General features: G+C 36.0%; 1 protein-coding gene and 1 long non-coding RNA gene across 3 annotated transcripts in view; one reads left to right on the forward strand and one right to left on the reverse strand.

The window, feature by feature from the left end:
- The window catches only part of LOC129471177 (uncharacterized), a 77,346-nt gene that overhangs the window by 23,758 nt on the left and 34,856 nt on the right, over positions 1 to 18,732 (forward strand). For both annotated transcript variants that reach the window (XR_010118685.1, XR_008653510.2), the window contains one exon: positions 6,504 to 6,582. This is a non-coding gene — a long non-coding RNA (uncharacterized lncRNA). The remainder of the gene's footprint in view (positions 1 to 6,503; positions 6,583 to 18,732) is intronic.
- PTPRG (protein tyrosine phosphatase receptor type G) overlaps positions 3,741 to 18,732 on the reverse strand; it is a 751,407-nt gene continuing 736,415 nt past the window's right edge. The window contains exons 29-30 of the mRNA XM_055259569.2: positions 8,687 to 8,822; positions 3,741 to 8,121 (exon numbers count right to left, since the gene is read on the reverse strand). Of these exons, the coding sequence (XP_055115544.1) occupies positions 7,975 to 8,121; positions 8,687 to 8,822 (283 nt within the window). The 3' untranslated portion in view covers positions 3,741 to 7,974. The remainder of the gene's footprint in view (positions 8,122 to 8,686; positions 8,823 to 18,732) is intronic.

Raw genomic sequence — 18,732 nt, forward strand, 5'->3', positions numbered from 1 at the left:
TTGTCCATCTTTCCATGGAAAATGTTTCATTTCTAATAATCTATTATAAGAGCCCATCCCATATAGCTTTTTTTAAATGGTCAATTTTGAAACATTGTCAGGATTCCTGAGTCATGAAAATGTCAAATATTGGCATATATTTTTAAATTTACTGTTTAAACACCAAGTGTTATAAGAAAAATAATCATAACTTATTTAGTAAGTCAATAGTGTTGACACAGGGAGCAGATAATATTATTTATATAGTGAGATACTTTCACCATATAAATACCAAAACATGAAGTACCTCTAATTTATGGCCACTTCTTCATAATACAATAATGAATAGCTAATGAGGCCAAGTAAGCCTAGGTTAAGGGATGATGATGGTTATGATAATGATAGTGATCTACTGAAAGTAGCGAGAGAGATGGTAACGAGAGATATGGGAGATAAAAACTGGCTGAGGATAAAGGAATTATCATTGTTTGTATCGGCTTATAGAGTTTTGGGGCAGAGATAGAGCGCTGCTGCTAGTGAAGGAAGTAATTCACCATTTTCATAGTATTGTGCAATATTCTGTGCTTGGTCCTTGACATTAACAAATATTATTAAGCCTTCTGTTCCACTTTTCTGAAATTATGGAGCTTTTCTCTTTTTTGAAAAAAAAAATCTTTCTTAGAAGGCACAGAGTGACTTAAATGGTTAGAAGAGAAATATTCAAGCTTTGGGGCATCATGCGTATTTATCCATTCCCTGCTTCTGCCACTCTTGTTTCTAGACAGTAGGATATATGTGTTGCTTTCACTACCTACCTTCATTCCCATTCACCTCTTGGATCTTACTTGACTTTGTTTTTGTTTTGTTTTGTTTTCTTGAGATGGAGTCTTACTCTGTTACCCAGGCTGGAGTGCAGTGGCATGATCTCAGCTCACTGCAAACTCCTCCTCCTGGGTTCAAGTGTCTCCTGCCTCAGCCTCCTGAGTAGCTGGGATTATAGGTGTGTGCCACTACATCTGGCTAATTTTTGCATTTTTAGTAGAGACAGAGTTTCACCATGTTGGCCACGCTGGTCTCAAACTCCTGACCTCAAGTGATCTGCCCATCTCGGCCTCCCAAAGTGCTGGGATTACAGGCATGAGTCACCACGCCCACCTTTATTTGACTTTGTGAGCTTCTTCATTAGTTACAGAAATTTCTCAGTATTTCTATTTAATTGGGCAAGCTTAGGTAGGTTAACTCATTATTGACAAAAGGTCTGCCAAGCAATTAAATAAAGCAGGGTTATATGATACTTAAAATAGCTAGTATTAATTGAGTACTTACTATCTACTATCCCAAGATCTTTGCATGCATCATCTCATTTACTCCTTAGAGCAGTCTATGAGGTAAACATTAGTTTCTGTATTTTACAGATGAAGAAAATGGCACTTAGGAAGCTGAAGTAACTTGCCTCATAACACTCTAAGTGGCAGAATTGACTGGCACCCTTGGCTTTTTGACCCTGTAGTCCTCATCTTTGAACATTTTTTACTGTATGGAAAAATGTTTTCTGAGTTCTAGTAACTAATATAGAATAAACAGAATTTTGTCAGCATACTATGTAATACAGAGTGTCTGTGATTACAGGTTTTACTTGTTTGCTCACATTGGGGCACAATAGTCTTTTTTATTCTTTCCCTAAAAACCATCTCTACTATAGTGCCAACTAAATATTTTGGAATAAATTGAAGAACTAATTTTTTTAAGACTAAATTATCATCTTTGTCTCATCTGACTTGAAATGCCTCTGCCAACAACTCTACATTCTATATAGAGTATAACTAACATGTGGTCTGTAGTAGACATGCAGGAAATGCTTATGGAATGGATCCTAACATAGTGCTAAAGATGTCTCTGGTTTAGAATGTTCTCCTAAGCTTTGCAAGGCCCACTGGATATTGCTACAAAGCCTGCCTTTACACCCTGCAAGTGTAGGGTGTGAGAAAGGGAAAATAGTTTATAGGCCAGTAACTACAAGTCAAATGATTTGAAATTACCACAAATTAGATAAAGTTAATTTCTTCTTTTGAACTTTTGAGCAACGTAATTGTTATGTTCAGATAAACTGCTGGTGTAATTATCCTTTTCTGCCAAACTTAACTTCATAATCACAAAAGCCAATTTTAACTTGCTAGTAACCAACTTCTGGTTCCCATCTCCTTGTGCCTTTATGCGATTTTACTGACATAGGCAGGAATTTAAAGCCATTGTCTTCAATCCTGTCTCTGAATCCAGGCATGGTCAGCAGTGATTTGTTTCTAAATCTCAAAGTTCTACAATTAGCTGTTTAAAAATAGAGTTTTGGACTAGTAGCTTTTTATACTCTGGTTTATTTCTGCTACTTGTAGTAGCATAAATGAAGCTTCCTCGTCTAAGGTTGTCCTGGGCAGTAAAGGCCATGGAGTAGAAAATTGGTTTTTTTAAATGATTTTGAATAGTCATAACGGCTGCTTAATGGAATCATCTTGGGTGGACTTAGAGGTAGTTAGTAATGTGGGAACCCACTGGGCTGCCTGCTGGTTGTCTAGGATTTTCATGATGAAAGACTTAGAGATACTTCTACCACTCTTGGTTGTTGGTTTACTAGCCCGATGAGATGGAAGATGGTCTCGAAATTCTTATTGGGTATCTCAGAGGCAACTGCTCACAGGATCCAGGCAGGTTAATTAAATGACTGATGATGGCTACACATAAGGCAATAGGGAGCAATGTAGACTTTGGTGAACTGGAGATCGTATGTTCCACCTAAATGCAAAAACTGCTGTTCATTTCCATCTTGTTACTGTCATGGGAGAGTGTGAGCCTGTTACACCAACACCCAAATTTTTTAAAGGAGCTTGAAACCTGAATCTTAATGCAAAAGTTTTCATGTTTTAAATATTGGTAACTAATACAAACTTTAAAATTATGAGCCAAATACAATATATCTGTGGACTGAATGCAATCTACAGGCCATCAATTCGTGGACCTCTGGTGTATCCTATGATATAGGGTAGTAGTTTCCCCATGGGTATAATTTGAAGAAGACTAGGATTATATCCTAAGAGATTTCATTCTTTTGTGCTAGAGTTGTTCTTCCACATACTCTTCACACATTGTTTCTTAAATTCCTCATGACTTAGCGAGAGTGAAGTATCAGCTCTTATCTCTATGGGAAGAAAAACTGGGGCCTTGGGTAGGAAGAGTTGAGCACCTGATGTGGAGCCACCAAAAGTTAAGAAGAATGGTAGGCCAAAGTGGCCAAGTTTGGGACTTGTATACCTGTTTGGAAATGTCAAAAGTCCTTGTTAAGTAGAAGCAATTGTACTGATCTTACACATATAGATTCTCCAGAAGTCTTGCCAGGATATATCCTTCATCCTACATAGTAAATATTAAGAGAGTTGTTACAAATCTAGTTGATACAGTAGAGAAAATAGTAATTCTGTTCACAACTTAGCAGCAGAGTCATAAACTGAATAAAGTTTGATTCCTTAGATAAGCAGGTGAAACTGTCATTGTTTACCCTTTAAAGGAGAAAGAACATTGATAAATCAACCCAGCAAAGACCATTCTTTTTGGTTTGCTGCCTTTGTAAAGACGACTACCAATGTTCATTTTACTACCATGAAAACTTAGAGCAGAGGGTTGGTGGGTATTAATGTGATCTGTTAAGGGAGACTAGTAACCTGATTTTATTGGATGTAGACATTTTCATAGAAATGCTCAACACTACTGAATACATCAAAAACCATACTTTATTTTATGTATAGCAATACAATTTACATATTAAATAACACTATAATAGAATGATTTGATATAGTTTAAACAGAAGAAAAAGGGAAAAATTTCAGGTTACAAAACCCCTCCCCCTGAACAAATTAAAAAAAAAAAAACCAAAAACACACTTTTTCCAAATGGGTCAATGTGACAAATGTTTTCAGTGACTAATTATGTCTAATTCCTGTTGCACAAATGGTCAATGGAATTAAAAAGAAAACCCACTTTCACAATCACTGCCTCAAAGACATAACACATGTTGGATTCTTTTGGAATGTAAAGATGGTTTTTGCTACTTCAATACACAGAAAGTTGAATTCACATATCCACCACAAAAAGGAAAAAAACTATGACGGAGTTGAAACTAGAAAAAAATTAGCTTTATATGAAAATATAAAATTCTATGATTATATACCATAGATACAAAGTTCCCAGAAGATGCTTACCCAAGCAACAAAATATTTACAGTTTTAATGATTTTTAGCTATTTCAAAATGAAGTGAAAGAAACATGAGTCCACATGAAGGCAGAATTCTTTAGAAACAATGGCTGCTTGCTAGTTTCAAATGTCCTGACAAAAAAGGAGTCACTACCCCAAATGTTGGAGAGTTGCGACATTTTATAAAATCGACTGTCTCCTTTTCTGGAGATGTTTATTTCTTAAAACTCAAGATATTTTTCTTGAAATTAATTATCCTCTGTAGAAAATGCTTCCCTTTGCAAATATTTAACAAAAATACTAAAAACAGTTCAACAGCTAAGACAAAGTAGAGGCCAAATATCATTATTACAATTCCTTCCTGTTTGTAGCATGCCTTCTTTCTAGAGATAAGTAAAAGCCAGTATTGTATGTTAAATGGCAACTAAGGGAAAGCGCAAAGGGTTAAGTGAAATTACATCTGTTAAAAAAAAAAAAGCAGGCATTTTCCCTTCATATAAAAATTCACTGGCACCATTTGAACATAAACTTTAGAACATAGGAGTTGAAAATGCATTTCCAGTATAACCACTAAATTCTTAAGACAAACTACATTTTGATTCTTAAATTATGATAAGTTGGGTTTTTTTTTTTAATTTTTGCTTAGAATTAGTAATATGTATCTTTGGTAAATTGGTATCTATATTTTAATTTTAAATACAGTATATATGCATTTAAGAAAAATTCATAACAAGGCAGTTGTGCTGTGTCATTATAAAAATAATTATTTACTGATTTCAGTATGTCACTCTGGGCTAAAAACTCCAGCAAGCAGAACTTGAACACCGTAACCCTTCTTTGGCCTTGCTGGACTCTTCTACTTGAATAGACTAAAAACTCTAAAGGCATATTAAAGAAGATATCTTGGCTATCGCATATAAGAAAGAGTTCTCCTGATGGCAACAACATGTCTTGTCTTTGATGTCCAGCACAGCCACTTGGTCTGATCATTGCAGTTTATTTATATATGATGTGTGCATTTTGTTTACCTAGAGCTAAATTCATATACACAGCTTATTTTATTAAGTTGCACACATTAATTTGCAATAGCTATTTCCTTTCCCCTGAGTGCAAGTGTTAATAACCTTGTTATGTACTTAAGCAATGTGCTTGTGTCTCAAAGAAAACCCTGTCTTTGAAACTCTGCCTCTGGATAGATGCAAGCTGTTTTTGCCAATAACACATGAATAATAATAGTTAGGATATGCTGTCTCTTGCAGGAGTGAGGACCTGCTAAATGTAACTGTCCTCATCGAAGTGTTTTTGGACTACTTTGGCAAGATGGGCAAGTAGCAATTGCTTATAATTCAGTGGGTCAGGATATGAAGACTTTGGTTCAAGCTCGCTGGAGACACACAGATTGCTCACAGGGAACTTCTAAACTCTTTCTTTTATTGTTTCTATCCTATTTACTAGCTGTTTTATGGTGATTCTGGAACCACTGTAAGAGATAGCCACAGAATTGCATTGGAGGGTATGCCTTTCTATGAATTGAGCCCTCTATAAATAGCACAGGAGGGAATACTTGCTGTTTGTCTTTGAACCAGTGTTTACTTTTATTAAGAAAAAATTACTGAGAAAGGGACCATGAACCCTAACTTGAATATTACTTTTGAACATCAAGCCGACTTTGCCATCTACTAAAAAGAGTTAACTCATATCAATACTCTATATACAACTAAAATAACCCACTTAATTGACTAAAAAAAAAGTCTAGCTCATTGCTTTCGTGACTCTCCTCAGCAATTGGCAGTTGTAGTGTTCCCGTGTTCAAGCTTTACTTGAACTTTACAGAGCTTCCTATGTCACCTCTGGTTGGAGCAGAGGGGCTGTAAAGGTGTCTGTCATCTAGCACATGTAACTTAGCATGCTCTCTTGAACATCTTTTCTCAGGACTAGCTTACACAGCTCTTGAAAAGCAGAGTATTCCATGTTGTTAAATCTATGTATTGAGAAGATGAGATAAACCCTGGTAAGTTATGTAGTTTATGAAAACTCCATTGACCTGGCCTTTGCATTCAAATTCCTTAACTTGGCCCATAGCTTCTTTCTCCTTAGCAATTCTGGTCCTCCAGCACCATTCTGACAAACTTTATGAAAGCCAATTCAAGATAAATAGAACCTCAGTGCTGATCATCATTAATGTTTAATGCTACCCAGATGGCGTGACAGCAGCCAGCGTGGCCTTTTTGTTGAAGTTAATTGACATAAAAAGTAAACAGAACTCCTCTCTTCTTCCTAACAGGCCCAGTTCTGGTGATGATTTCACTTTTGACAGAAGCTGTCCCTCAAAAGCAAACATGCAATAAAAGAAACAGATCTCAGTAAGTAGCTTATTTTCCTTACAAACACTACTGAAATTTCTTATTAATGCTCCTAGTTTTCCCATTATGCACTGCAGGGTGAATATGGCTCCAGAGGCTGCACCAAATAACTTCCTTGAGCTCTAATGATTATTGGTATCTTTTACTGATGTGTATCTGTTGTAAACTACACAAAAGCATACAAAGCCATCTCCCTCTTTTAAAAACTGGAAAATGTGGGTATCACCTTTAATTAAATATTTTAAATTTCTCTCTCCAAATCAGATTCATCTATGTGTGGGAGTTTAGATAGTCCCAAGACTTTTGCTAATACAGTATTTCCAATTTAACCTTAAGTAGAAGAATGTATATAATTAAGAGATTTATTATAAAACATTTGGCAAAGAAAGAAAGAAAACAGTAACTGTAGGTAGTTTTTATTAGATTGCTATATGAGTAATAGGGAATTTTTAGAGAACTAGTTTCAAAATTACACACCTGCAGAAGTTTTCATTCTTCTACCTACTGTGAGGTATGGTATTATAAACTAAGAAGCATTAATGGAGAATAACTAAAGGGTCTCATAACTGAGTTGTATATAATATTGCCATCTTGCTATTGTTAAAGACAGCCCTGATTTTAGGATGTAGCTATTTCAGAGAGTAAAAATGGAAATAACACACATTGTTGACATAGCTACTGTGAAAGCTGTAATACAGAGTTATCCTTTATTTTGACACATTTTTTAAAAACTGTGAATATAACTTTGTAACTAATAAGGGATGTTCACATGAAGCAGTTCTTAAGGCTTCTAACTTCTTAAGGGATCTCTTAACCAGCATAAATGGAACTGTTTCAAGGCCATGACATTAACAGACCTTTTTAGCTCCCAGTAGCCTGCTAGTCTGTAAAAAGAAAACAATGCTATCCACTCCATTAAAATACAGAAGTCATACAGTATTGAACAGTGCCTAAAAAAAAAGGAGAGGAGGACTGAAGAAAAGTACAGCATTGCCTGCTAGTAGAATGCAACTGCTTTAGCAATAATAATAATAAAAGCAATATTCACTGTCATAACAAAGACCTTCACTGTATTGAACTAAAAAAAAGTAGCATGTATGTTGTCATGGAATGTCACATCAGGGTTTGCTGTTGTATAAGATTATAGGCAGTAACACTGATCATATAGTGCAAACTAGGTAAAATTGCGTTTCACTGTGTGAAATGAACAGAGGTGCAAATGCTCAGTAGGATACCATTAAGACATAAAATGGCAAAAAATAAATATCAAAACTTTTATCAGTGTAAAAAAGTAACTGGGTTATTGTATAACCTAGAGTCTGGCAAAAAAGGCCTCAAAAAAGTTCTCAGTCTTCAGAAGTTTACAAATTAAGTGCCCTTTCAGGATTCCAGTCACACTAGGGACTCCATGCTCTCGGCAGGGTCTGATTCATCTGCAATAAGAACAGCACCATTTTTGTCCACTGTCATGGGACCATTTCCATTTTCTTTAGTGCTGACCAAGCTAAGCATTGCTTTATAGACGAACTGGTATTGTTCCTGAAAAACAAGAGGAAGACAGTTTGAGCCAAAGAACAGCTTAGTCATTTCACATAAGGTGGAAATACCAATTAAAATGGTAATTGTGAAAAACAAACACACTAGAGAAACAGCAATAGCATAAATGTTATCTAAGAAACTTTTCTAAGAAACTTTTAAAAAAATCATTTGAATCCATTATAGACAAGACCTATACCTTCTTCATGTCCTTTTGATCTCTGTTAGCTTGGAACCAATTCTCAATGTTGATTGTTCATTACGATAACCAGAGAATACTATCCTCTAAAGCAGGGCTTCTCAACCTGAACACTACTGACATTTTGGGCCAGATAATTCTATGGTGTTGAGGGCTGTCTTGTGCTGTGTAGTTTGCTTAGCAGCATCGCTGGCTTGTATCCTCTAGATGCCATCCATCTGCAGTTGTGACAAGCAAAAAAGTCTCCAGACATGGCCAGATGTCCCCTGGGGGGCAAAATCACCCCCCAGTTGAGAACTACTGCTCTAAACTGTGAGTGTGAGTTTCAACTGATGTAGTACAGGTTTTACACATAAGCAAACTACTTACAATGTCTGTGAATACTCCAGGCCTCATAAGATTGATCATTTTTGCAACCTGGAAAACATCCACAGCGTTTTCATTCTCCAGTTGCTGGGACAGGGTGGTAAGGGCACATAACATTCCTGCTGAAACTGCTCCATACCTGGGGGAGAAAAAAAAAAGATATGATTTCAGACGTACAGAGGGACCAAATATATTGAAATGAAATTACTGTCATGTATTTTCATAGAAACTAAGTAGACTTTTGACATTTATTCTAAAGACACGAATGAATGAAATGCTGGTGGGGGAGGGATTTGGAAGCTAGCATAAAGGTGAGATTTGTTTATGAAAGTGGAATATCCCAGATTGGTTCATTAGACGTTTAGCTTGATATCTAATAGGAAATGAGAGGTTGAAAAGTAGACTTGGGAGAGCTAAAGATGATTTGGTGTTGGTGATGAGTTGGGTGATACAATAGAAAAAACAATAAAGAGAACCTCTTAACTAGACGTTATTGGACAAGCAGCCAGTGATGAAGGGCTCTGAAATTTTTTTTTAACAATTCCAAACAGTTAAATTGAACTTACAGAATATGAAAAATTAAAAAATGGAATTATGTGGCTCAAAACAGACAATTTCCAAAATTAATTTCATATGAAATAATTATTTTGGCACTGAAGCGGAACTTTCCTAATGAGAGCACTTTCTATGAAATCCTTGGAAAGATAAATGTGGTTCTCTTTACTTCACAAAAAAGTCTTAGAAAGGTAATAAATTTCCATCAGGCCAGGTTGGCAACTCCACTTTTCACAAGAATCTGTGATGGCACATAGTTTCCACATTAGTGATGAGAAAACAGATGGATTAAATGAATTGTTCAAGATGATGTTGCTGGCTGGTGGCAGAAATGAGACTGGAGTTCAGATGCCCTGTGCCCATTGTTTTTTGAGAAACTTAAATGCCATTTCTGAATTGTTACATAAAATTAAAATATTACATGTTTTATATCTTTAATACAAATAAAACCAAAGTCCACCTTAGCCACCCCCGCAACTTTAGAGGTAATCTCTCCAGAGGTAAAAATTATTATACATGTAGATACAGCCTTCCAGATTTAGGTATATCACTACATTTCAGTTCAACTCATTATTTCATCTGCCACATGCATACCAGGTTTACCTTCTAGATGGACATTTAGCTTGTTTGAATTTGTGCACTTTAGCATAGGTACTGAGTAGAAGGGCTAGGGTCACAGGTATGCCCATCTTTAGTTTTAAAGATACTGCCATATTTCTTTACCAAGTGGTTGTTACCTGTTCATACTATTCCCAGTATGAGAACACTTGCTTCTCCTCATCATTTTAAACTTGAAACACTTTTGCCAATCTGAAGAGTGGAAGACTGTATCTTACTAGGGTTTTAATTTACATTTCCTTGACCACCAGGGAGGCTGAATGTCTTTTTATGAATACTGACCATCTATATTTCCTCTTCTGAAATTGCCTAATTAACACTTTTCTACTAAGTTTGCCTCTTTCAAATTGATTTATATAGGAGTTATTTTTATAGTGTCTGTAGTACTTGTGAGTTTTTTTCCCCCCGATCTGTTTCTCTTAACATTGTTTGTGGTCATTTTGTTATACGGAAGTACAGTTTAGATGTAATCAACTTGATAAATCTTTTATTTTTGGCTTTTATTGGAATCTTGTTTGAGAATGCTTTCTCTAACCTTGTATTTTAAAGATACTCTCCTACATGTTCTAATTTTACTTTTTTACATTTAATTGTCTAATTCATCTGAGTCTTATTCTTGCTTTGATGTAAGGAAGGGGTCTGATTATAGTTATTTTTCCATTGGATAACCAGTTGTCCCAGCACTTCTTATTTTACAGTGTGATCTTTTCTCACTGACATCAGCTTCCTTTTTATCATGTACTACATTCTTATATATGCAAGCCTATTTCTGAACTCTATTTTGACCTTTTATTCTGTTTGTCTATTTTTTGTACCTCCCCACATGTATCCCAATTCCTTAATAAGTCTTGATATCTGATAAAGCAAGTTTCTGTAATAGTCTTGGCTGTCTCTACATTTACTTCGCATTGTTTTTAGTGATTCAAACGTATAATTTTCCTTTTTTACTGGTACACTTATGTCCAAATAACTCTGACCTCCCACCCAACACCATCGTGTTTCATAGTAATTTTGAAACCAGATTGTTAACATTTTTTACTGGTACACTTATGTCCAAATAACTCTGACCTTCCACCCGACTCCATCGTGTTTCATAGTAATTTTGAAACCAGATTGTTAAGGAACACAAACATTTTTGTTGGGATTTTGATTAGGTTGCACTGAATATACAGATGGATCTGAGAAAATTACCATCTTTTCAATCTTGAGTTTTTCTCTTCATGAACACGATGTCTTTTCTCCATTTATTCAGGCCTTTTATAGCTTTTAACTAGGTTTTATAGTTTTCTTTATAGTCTTTGCCAATTCCATTTTTGGTTAATTTTTAGGTACTTTAGAATTTGTTACCCCTATTAATGGCCTCCTTTTGTGATAACATTTTCTGTTTGGTTTCACTTCCTGCATGGGAAAGTTACTGATTTTCACATGGTGAAATTGTATCCGGTCAAACAGAAGAACCTTGCTTAAGTTTTAACAGTTTGTGGATTCTCTAGGTAGTTGACCACATCTTTATCTGCCAATAATGCGAATTTTCCCTCTTTTCAAGTTTTATGCTCCTTCTATCTTCTGCTTTTACTGTGTTGGCTAGCACCTAGACAGGCTTACGTACTAGCACTGAAAGCAAGTATCATGTATCTTAAATGTTCAAGCTTCTAAGTTTTTAATATTAAAATGTTTGCTAATATGCATCTAGTAAATAACAATTATAAAGGTAAAGAGGATGCTTTCTATTTTTACTCTTAAGTGTTTTTTTGGGGGGAGGTCATGAATGGGTGTTGTTTTATTGTACGCTTTTCAATATCTATTGATTTTTTTTTTGAAATGTCTCTAAAAATGTCCTGAATTCACTGATAAACTTTTGGTAATATATCAAAAGCTTAACACCAGCTCTACATTACTAGGATAAGTTTTTCATGATGTGTAATTCTTTTAATATACTGGGTTTTATTAGACAGCCTTTTATTGTCATTTTTGCATCGGTGTTCAAGTAAGCAAGCTTGGCCTATACATTTCCATTCTGGTGCTAAGCCTTGTTTGTTTAAATCAACATTGCATTAAATCTTCTGTGTGTTACTGTTCATATGTAGCCTTGGCCAGGACTTGTGGGCCCTAACATGTGGAAAACTCATTCTTTTATTCAGTTCTTAGTGATCACTAACGTGTGTTGTACTTTATGCGCCATGTTCTCTTACAGGTATTTACATGTACTGACTTAGTCCTCACAGTAACCCTATGGTATGGGTACCAGTATTATCTCCATTTGAGGTTGAATAAATAAGGCACATTCAGGTGAAGTAACTGGCCAAGATCGCACAGTGAGACTAGAGTTTAAAATTGAGCTGATACATGTAAATGGCTCAGAACAGAGATTGGCACACACCACATACCATGTGTTCACTAAATGTTATTTTACTATGCTTATTTCTAGGCTTAAACATTTATTAGTATAGAGTTATAAAGTCTTAAATGCTTATTTTATTTCTTTTAAAATATGTATTATTTTTAGCTTTTTATTATAGAAAATGTTAAACAGACACCAAAGCCTAATAGTACAGTAGCATTCATGTAGTCATCATTCAGTTATAATGATCAACAGCTCATGGCCATTCTCATTTCATTTCTGTTTCTTCTCCAATACATATTGAAGCAAATCTCAGGTGTTTTAGTCATAATTTAGTATCAAACTCTAAAAGATAAGCATTTAAAGAAAACACACTATCGCACCTAAGCAAATTAACAACTTTCGAATTTTTTTTTTGGTGATGGAGTATCAGTCACCCTGTCGCCCAGGCTGGAGTGCAATGGTGCAATCTTGGTTCACTGCAAACTCTGCCTCCCAGGTTCAAACGATTCTCCTGCCTCAGCCTCCCAAGTAGCTGGGATTACTGGTGCCTGCCACTATGTCCAGCTAATTTTTTTTATTTTTAGTAGAGACCGAGTTTCCCATGTTGGCCAGGCTGGTCTTGAACTCCTGACCTGGTGATCTGCCCGCCTTGGCCTCCCAAAGTGCAGGGATTATAGGTGTGAGTCACTGTGCCCGGCCAATTCTTGAATGTTTTTAATGTAGCTACAGATAAACGGTAGATTTTTTTCCTTCATCATATTTCCAAAACTGTATCTCTTATTAAACTATTTATTGCTTAAATTTTACTATCGCCTTCCAGCCCCCATTTTCATTACTATTTGCTTTTAATTCCTTGTACTTTTTGTTGATTTATCTGGTGCTTTTTCTGGCTTGAGCTGAATGCTTGGTTTGTTTATTTTTAACCTTTCTAATATGTAGAGTTTACACAGGCTGTTTTTTTTTTTCCAAGTACAGTTTGGCTCCATTTCACCAGGTTTTGAAATGCGGTGCCTTCATCATCATTTAGTCTTAGACATTGCGAAATACTTGTTTTGGTTACATCTTTGATCCATGAATTATTTATAAGCAATCCTAGATGTAAGGATTTCAGTTTCTAGTTGTTTCTAGTTATAAGGATTTGGGATGTTATTTCACTGGTGGTTTCTAATATAAGTGGGTTGTAATCAATGAATGTGGCCTTGTATGGTATCTGTTTTGGGGGAATGTATTGAAATTCCATATATGGCCAATGTATATAAATAAACCATTTGTATTTGAAGAGACTCTAGGTCTCTCCGTACAGTCTCTCTTGGGTGCACCCTTCTCTATATCACTATTAGATCAGGCTTGTTAACTGTGGTATTCAAATCTCTCTGAATGCTACTGATCAAATGTATCCTGGTTGCTCAGTTTAAGAACTGAATACTTTATTCTGTTTTTAGAAAACCTCAGCTGTTATTTCTTCCTCTTTAACCTGTCTTTTATTGCCCCATGGATAACTTTTTAGACACGTTAGAACTTCTGTATGTGGCTTCCATATTCTAGCTTTATTTCAATTCTACACTCCACTAGTATCCTATCTTTTAAGTTTTTAGTTTCATGAATTAATATATTTTCTCATTCTTTGGCCTAATTTGTTCCTATTTCATAATAAATCTTCTTCATTTCATAAAATCTTCCTTTAGATCTCTGAGGATATATTTTAATACCCTATTATGATTGCTCTATTAACTCTGATTTATTGTGGTTTTTGGTTCTTGTTCAGCATGTTGTTTTCCCTCAGATTCTAAATTGTACTGAGTTGACCTTATTTTAGCATGGTATTAAAAAAAAGTCGGCCGGGCGCGGTGGCTGACGCTTGTAATCCCAGCACTTTGGGAGGCCGAGGCGGGCGGATCACGAGGTCAGGAGATCGAGACCACGGTGAAACCCCGTCTCTACTAAAAAATACAAAAAATTAGCCGGGCGCGGTGGCGGGCGCCTGTAGTCCCAGCTACTCGGAGGCTGAGGCAGGAGAATGGCGTGAACCCGGGAGGCGGAGCTTGCAGTGAGCCGAGATTGCGCCACTGCACTCCAGCCCGGGCGACAGAGCGAGACTCTGTCTCAAAACAAAACAAAACAAAACAAAACAAAACAAAAAAAAAAAAAGTCATTTGTACTGATTTTGTTTAGGAGGGGAAGAATTTAACATTTGTTTAATCTGTTCTAGTGAAATGGTTAAACTTAAGAATCCCCCTTTTTTTCTTAGCTCTTTCAAAGCTATGTGTGGCCAGCCAGATAGAAAAGTCAGGTAACATGTATGTTTTTACGGAGTATGCATGCACTCCATGTGAGATTATTCTCACCTTTCCATGGGTTGCCTTTCCTGTATTTAGCCACGCTTAAATAAGCAGTAAAATTAAAGAAGTATTTATACAATATGGCTTAAACATGACAAGAAACTCGCAAGTCAAATCAATCAAATGCACAGATACTTTTAAATATCTTCTGCATACCAAACGTAATGACAGAGCAAAGACAAAAAGTAAGGGCATTCTCTTTCAAAAGTTTAGGAACTAAGTGGGATTAAAGAATGTTCATGGCCGGGCGCGGTGGCTCATGCTTGTAATCCCAGCACTTTGGGAGGCTGAGGCGGGCGGATCACGAGGCCATCCTGGCTAACATGGTGAAACCCCGTCTCTACTAAAAAAATACAAAAAATTAGCCGGGCATGGTGGCAGGCGCCTGTAGTCCCAGCTACTCGGGCAGCTGAGGCAGGAGAATGGCGTGAACCCGGGAGGTGGAGCTTGCAGTGAGCCGAGATTGCACCACGGCACTCCAGCCTGGGTGACAGAGCAAGACTCCATCTCAAAAAAAAAAAGGAAAAAAAAAAAAAGAATGTTCATCAAGTTTCATGGATTTGCATTTAGAACTACAGGGACTTGGTGCAAAAGTGATATAAGTAATCTATAACCTAGGTAAAATGAGAGTAGTATATAAATTCACTGGCTTTGATATTTTGTTTGCCACTTCCTCTAAGGGGTCCATTAAAAGTAATACTTATTTAACTAGTGAGTTAAGAAAAAAACCCCATTTTTTTCATCTTTCTCTGCCTTTACTTCAAAGATTTTACAAAAGAAATGAAAGTACTTTAAGTTCCTGAAGTACAGTAATGTTTTTTTAAGTGCTCTGTCTATATTCATTTTAAAACACACTGTGGTTCCTTGTATAGTCAGGGTAATACCTGTGGGCATTTAACCATTTTCACTATTTCATATATTTACTTATAATTATTGTAGCTTTTAATACTTTGTTTTTAAAATCATAACCAAGATTGCAATCCGGAGTTATAACCCTGACACTGTGAAGAAATGCAGCTTCCCTTTGAAATCAGTAGGGCAGAAAGGAAAACAAAAAAATTGAAGCTTGAATAAGTATCAATCTTAGGGAAGAATGACAACATGAAAGCCTTCCATAAGGCTCTCAGTGAAAGTGAAAATACTGGAATTAGTTATGATTTGTGGGTGTCTTTGCAGCCTTTGCTATAGAAAACAGTCCATATGCTTTGTGTCACTTAAAGAATATCTCAGCAGTCTTTAGACTCTTCGATCTCAGGGCCAAATTAAAATAAAAAATTATTGAGGACCTCCAAGGGATTTGGGCTGTATATGTCAATATTTACTGTATTAGAAATTAAAACTGAGAAAATGTTAAAATACGATTAGCCATAAAAGTGACGTTATCACATGTCATGTACTTCTGGAAAACTCTTTTTAATTGTCCACTCATGACAGAATGGGTGTGAATAAGGCAGATAGATAGTATTTTTATATTATTATGCTATCCAGTAGGGTGATACATGTATCTCCACAGTGAGTAATTAAGTATTTGCAAAGGGAACTCTTCTTCAGTCTGTGAGTAAATGGAGTAATTTGGGTGAGGTCTGATCTACAGCTGTCCCATGCTTATGTTCTAAACATCTTCTGTGGGAACACAGGCTGTTTTTAAAATTTAACAGTAATGATGCAGATCAGCCTCTGAGCAGAATAATCTTGAACAGTTGACTATAGAATGCTGAGAATGAAGCAGTTTGTCTTTAAGCTGTGCCTGTCCTTAAATAGAAGCAGTTTACTTTTTGGTTAGGAATTTTATTCTTAGCTCACTTATCTAGAAATGTCATCCACCTGGGACACACTGGAGACCCCCACAACCACCTGCCACCCCCAAAAGTAGGTGTTAAAAAGATCTCTATGAAGACCAAATAGATGTCACAGCATTTGCACACTAAAAGTTCAACTCTCTGCCTCACATATCAAATGCGTGCAGGCCTTCTCTCCAAGCCTGTTCACTCCTGCTTTTGACAGAGCTTAAAAACACTTTGAAAAGAAGAATTTAAGCAGCCAAAATGACTTTGAACAATAAATGAGACAAAAAGCAAGGCTTTCTGGGGACAATTTGTATAGGGGTACATATACTTAATAGTTTGTAAGTCATCACAATTTAAAACACATACCCATTCATGCAAATACTTATCTAGTACCCACGCTGTCCCAGGCATTGGGTTTCACCCGGTGGAGACTGGGATGAATAAATTACCATTGCTGGCCTCAGCAATGTGAGAGTGACAGTCATGTACACAAATAATTATGGTGTGATATGATAAGCAGGAATGACATTTATCTGGTATGGATGTCATGTTAATGATTTTGCTTAGCACCTCTGGGATGAATTAGAGTCTCAGAGAGTGACTTTTGAACTGTGTGTTGAATGAAAGGGTGCTCAGAGGAAAGAGGATTTGCAGGGGCAAGGTGGTATGCAGGAAGTACTTCAGTGGCAGGTTGGAATGACAGCTGGAAATGTAAACTTTACACTAGATTGTAAAAGATTTTGAAAAGTCTATTGAAAGAATGGATGGCACCAAGAAGACTTGGTGGCCAATTAGACTTGGAGGTGAGGGAGACTCAAAAAGAACTCTGATATGTTTCTGGTCTGTACAATTAAGTTGATTGGGGCAGGCAGGGAAGATGAGTTTGGTTTTAGCAGTGCTGAATTTGACGTGTTTGTAGGCCATCAGGAAGTGATGTTTAGAGGTACAGAAAGTAGGTAAGATGGAAACTGAAAAGGAACTGGTGTTCAGAGTATTTCACTAGAGTTAGCAACTGTTTAAAAATTTTAAAGTTTCTCTTCAATAATTTCAATGGAATAAACTTATCCCCTGTAGATAGTAGATAAATGAATTAATACATTTCTACTGGTGGCTTTTAAGGCATCTCACCTATATGATATTTGCAGATCTACTGGTTTAGGATTAATTTGCTCTTTTTGTATATAGGCCTAAGAATGAGGCCTGTATACATTTGATTAATTCTGGAGGGGATATATATTCAGCATGTGACATAAAAATCACTAAATAAGACAAATATACTCAAAAGTTGAATAAAGATAAATGACTCAAACACTTCTGTTTAGTATTTAACTGTTGGTTATTTTTCTTTTCCTCTTTCCTTACCCTAAAATATAAGATTAGGTGCATTACTGACTTCAGGACAAAACACCTCGGAGTACTACCGTAACAGCAAAATCAGTCATGTAACTTGGCAGTAACATTAGAATTTGATGACAAGAGATGATAAGAGCTGGTAAAACCCAGGAATTCTAGAAAATGCCCTAAAACTTTATGCCGTAACTGCATACCACAAAGTTTTAGTTCAGTAGCAACTCCCCAGTTATTTTGAGGCTGTCTGTGCTATTTAAACACTGTTGATGGTTGTCACATTTCCAGTGATCTTACTTAGTGTGCTATTTAATTAATGTTTCAACTGTAATGCTTTTCAAATCTTAATTTTTCACCTTACTAATTAAGAGTCAGGCCAACATTTTGAAAGACTGTAAAATTTTTTGGAAGCAGCTAGTACACATTACTTCAAGTGGGAGAGTACTGTGATTTGAGGTGAAGGTGCTGAGCCCTTGTGTACTTCGTGTTACAGCATTAGTGCAAGGAAAAAAAGACTTCACAATAAGCTTCACTTTCAAATTTATTAATACTTTATGCTACTTGGGTAGCTAGTTGGTAATTTAATGAACATAATGAATGCTGCTGACCAAGAGCTACCTTGGAACTAAAATAAAAGTGGGAACGTAAAATTGATTCCATATTGGCTAAAGGTTTGTGAGATTTGAAACGATTCAATTATACAACTGACTTATAGGCCATGAAGTTTGGCTCCAAATATCTATATACAATAAGATATATTTATGACCCTTTCCTTCTTATTAAAGTGGAAAGGTGCTGGACTGGGATACCATTGTGACACTTAGAAGCTCTGAGACCAGGTGCAAGTTATTTTTCTCTTTGAGATTCATATTCTTCATCTTTAAATCCCCAAAGACAGTACTGTAGACTTTAAAACACATCATGAACTTTAAATATTATCATTAATACTAGTAGTTTATCTCTACTCATCAACTAGGTCATATTTTTAAAGGTTATTTCCCTAACAAGTGTTTGAAATTCAGTGTAAGGATTTTAAAAAAGTATTTAATTAATGTAAAC

This window comes from Symphalangus syndactylus, chromosome 21 (genome assembly GCF_028878055.3).
Source record: "Symphalangus syndactylus isolate Jambi chromosome 21, NHGRI_mSymSyn1-v2.1_pri, whole genome shotgun sequence".
Taxonomy (NCBI): Eukaryota; Metazoa; Chordata; class Mammalia; order Primates; family Hylobatidae; genus Symphalangus; species Symphalangus syndactylus.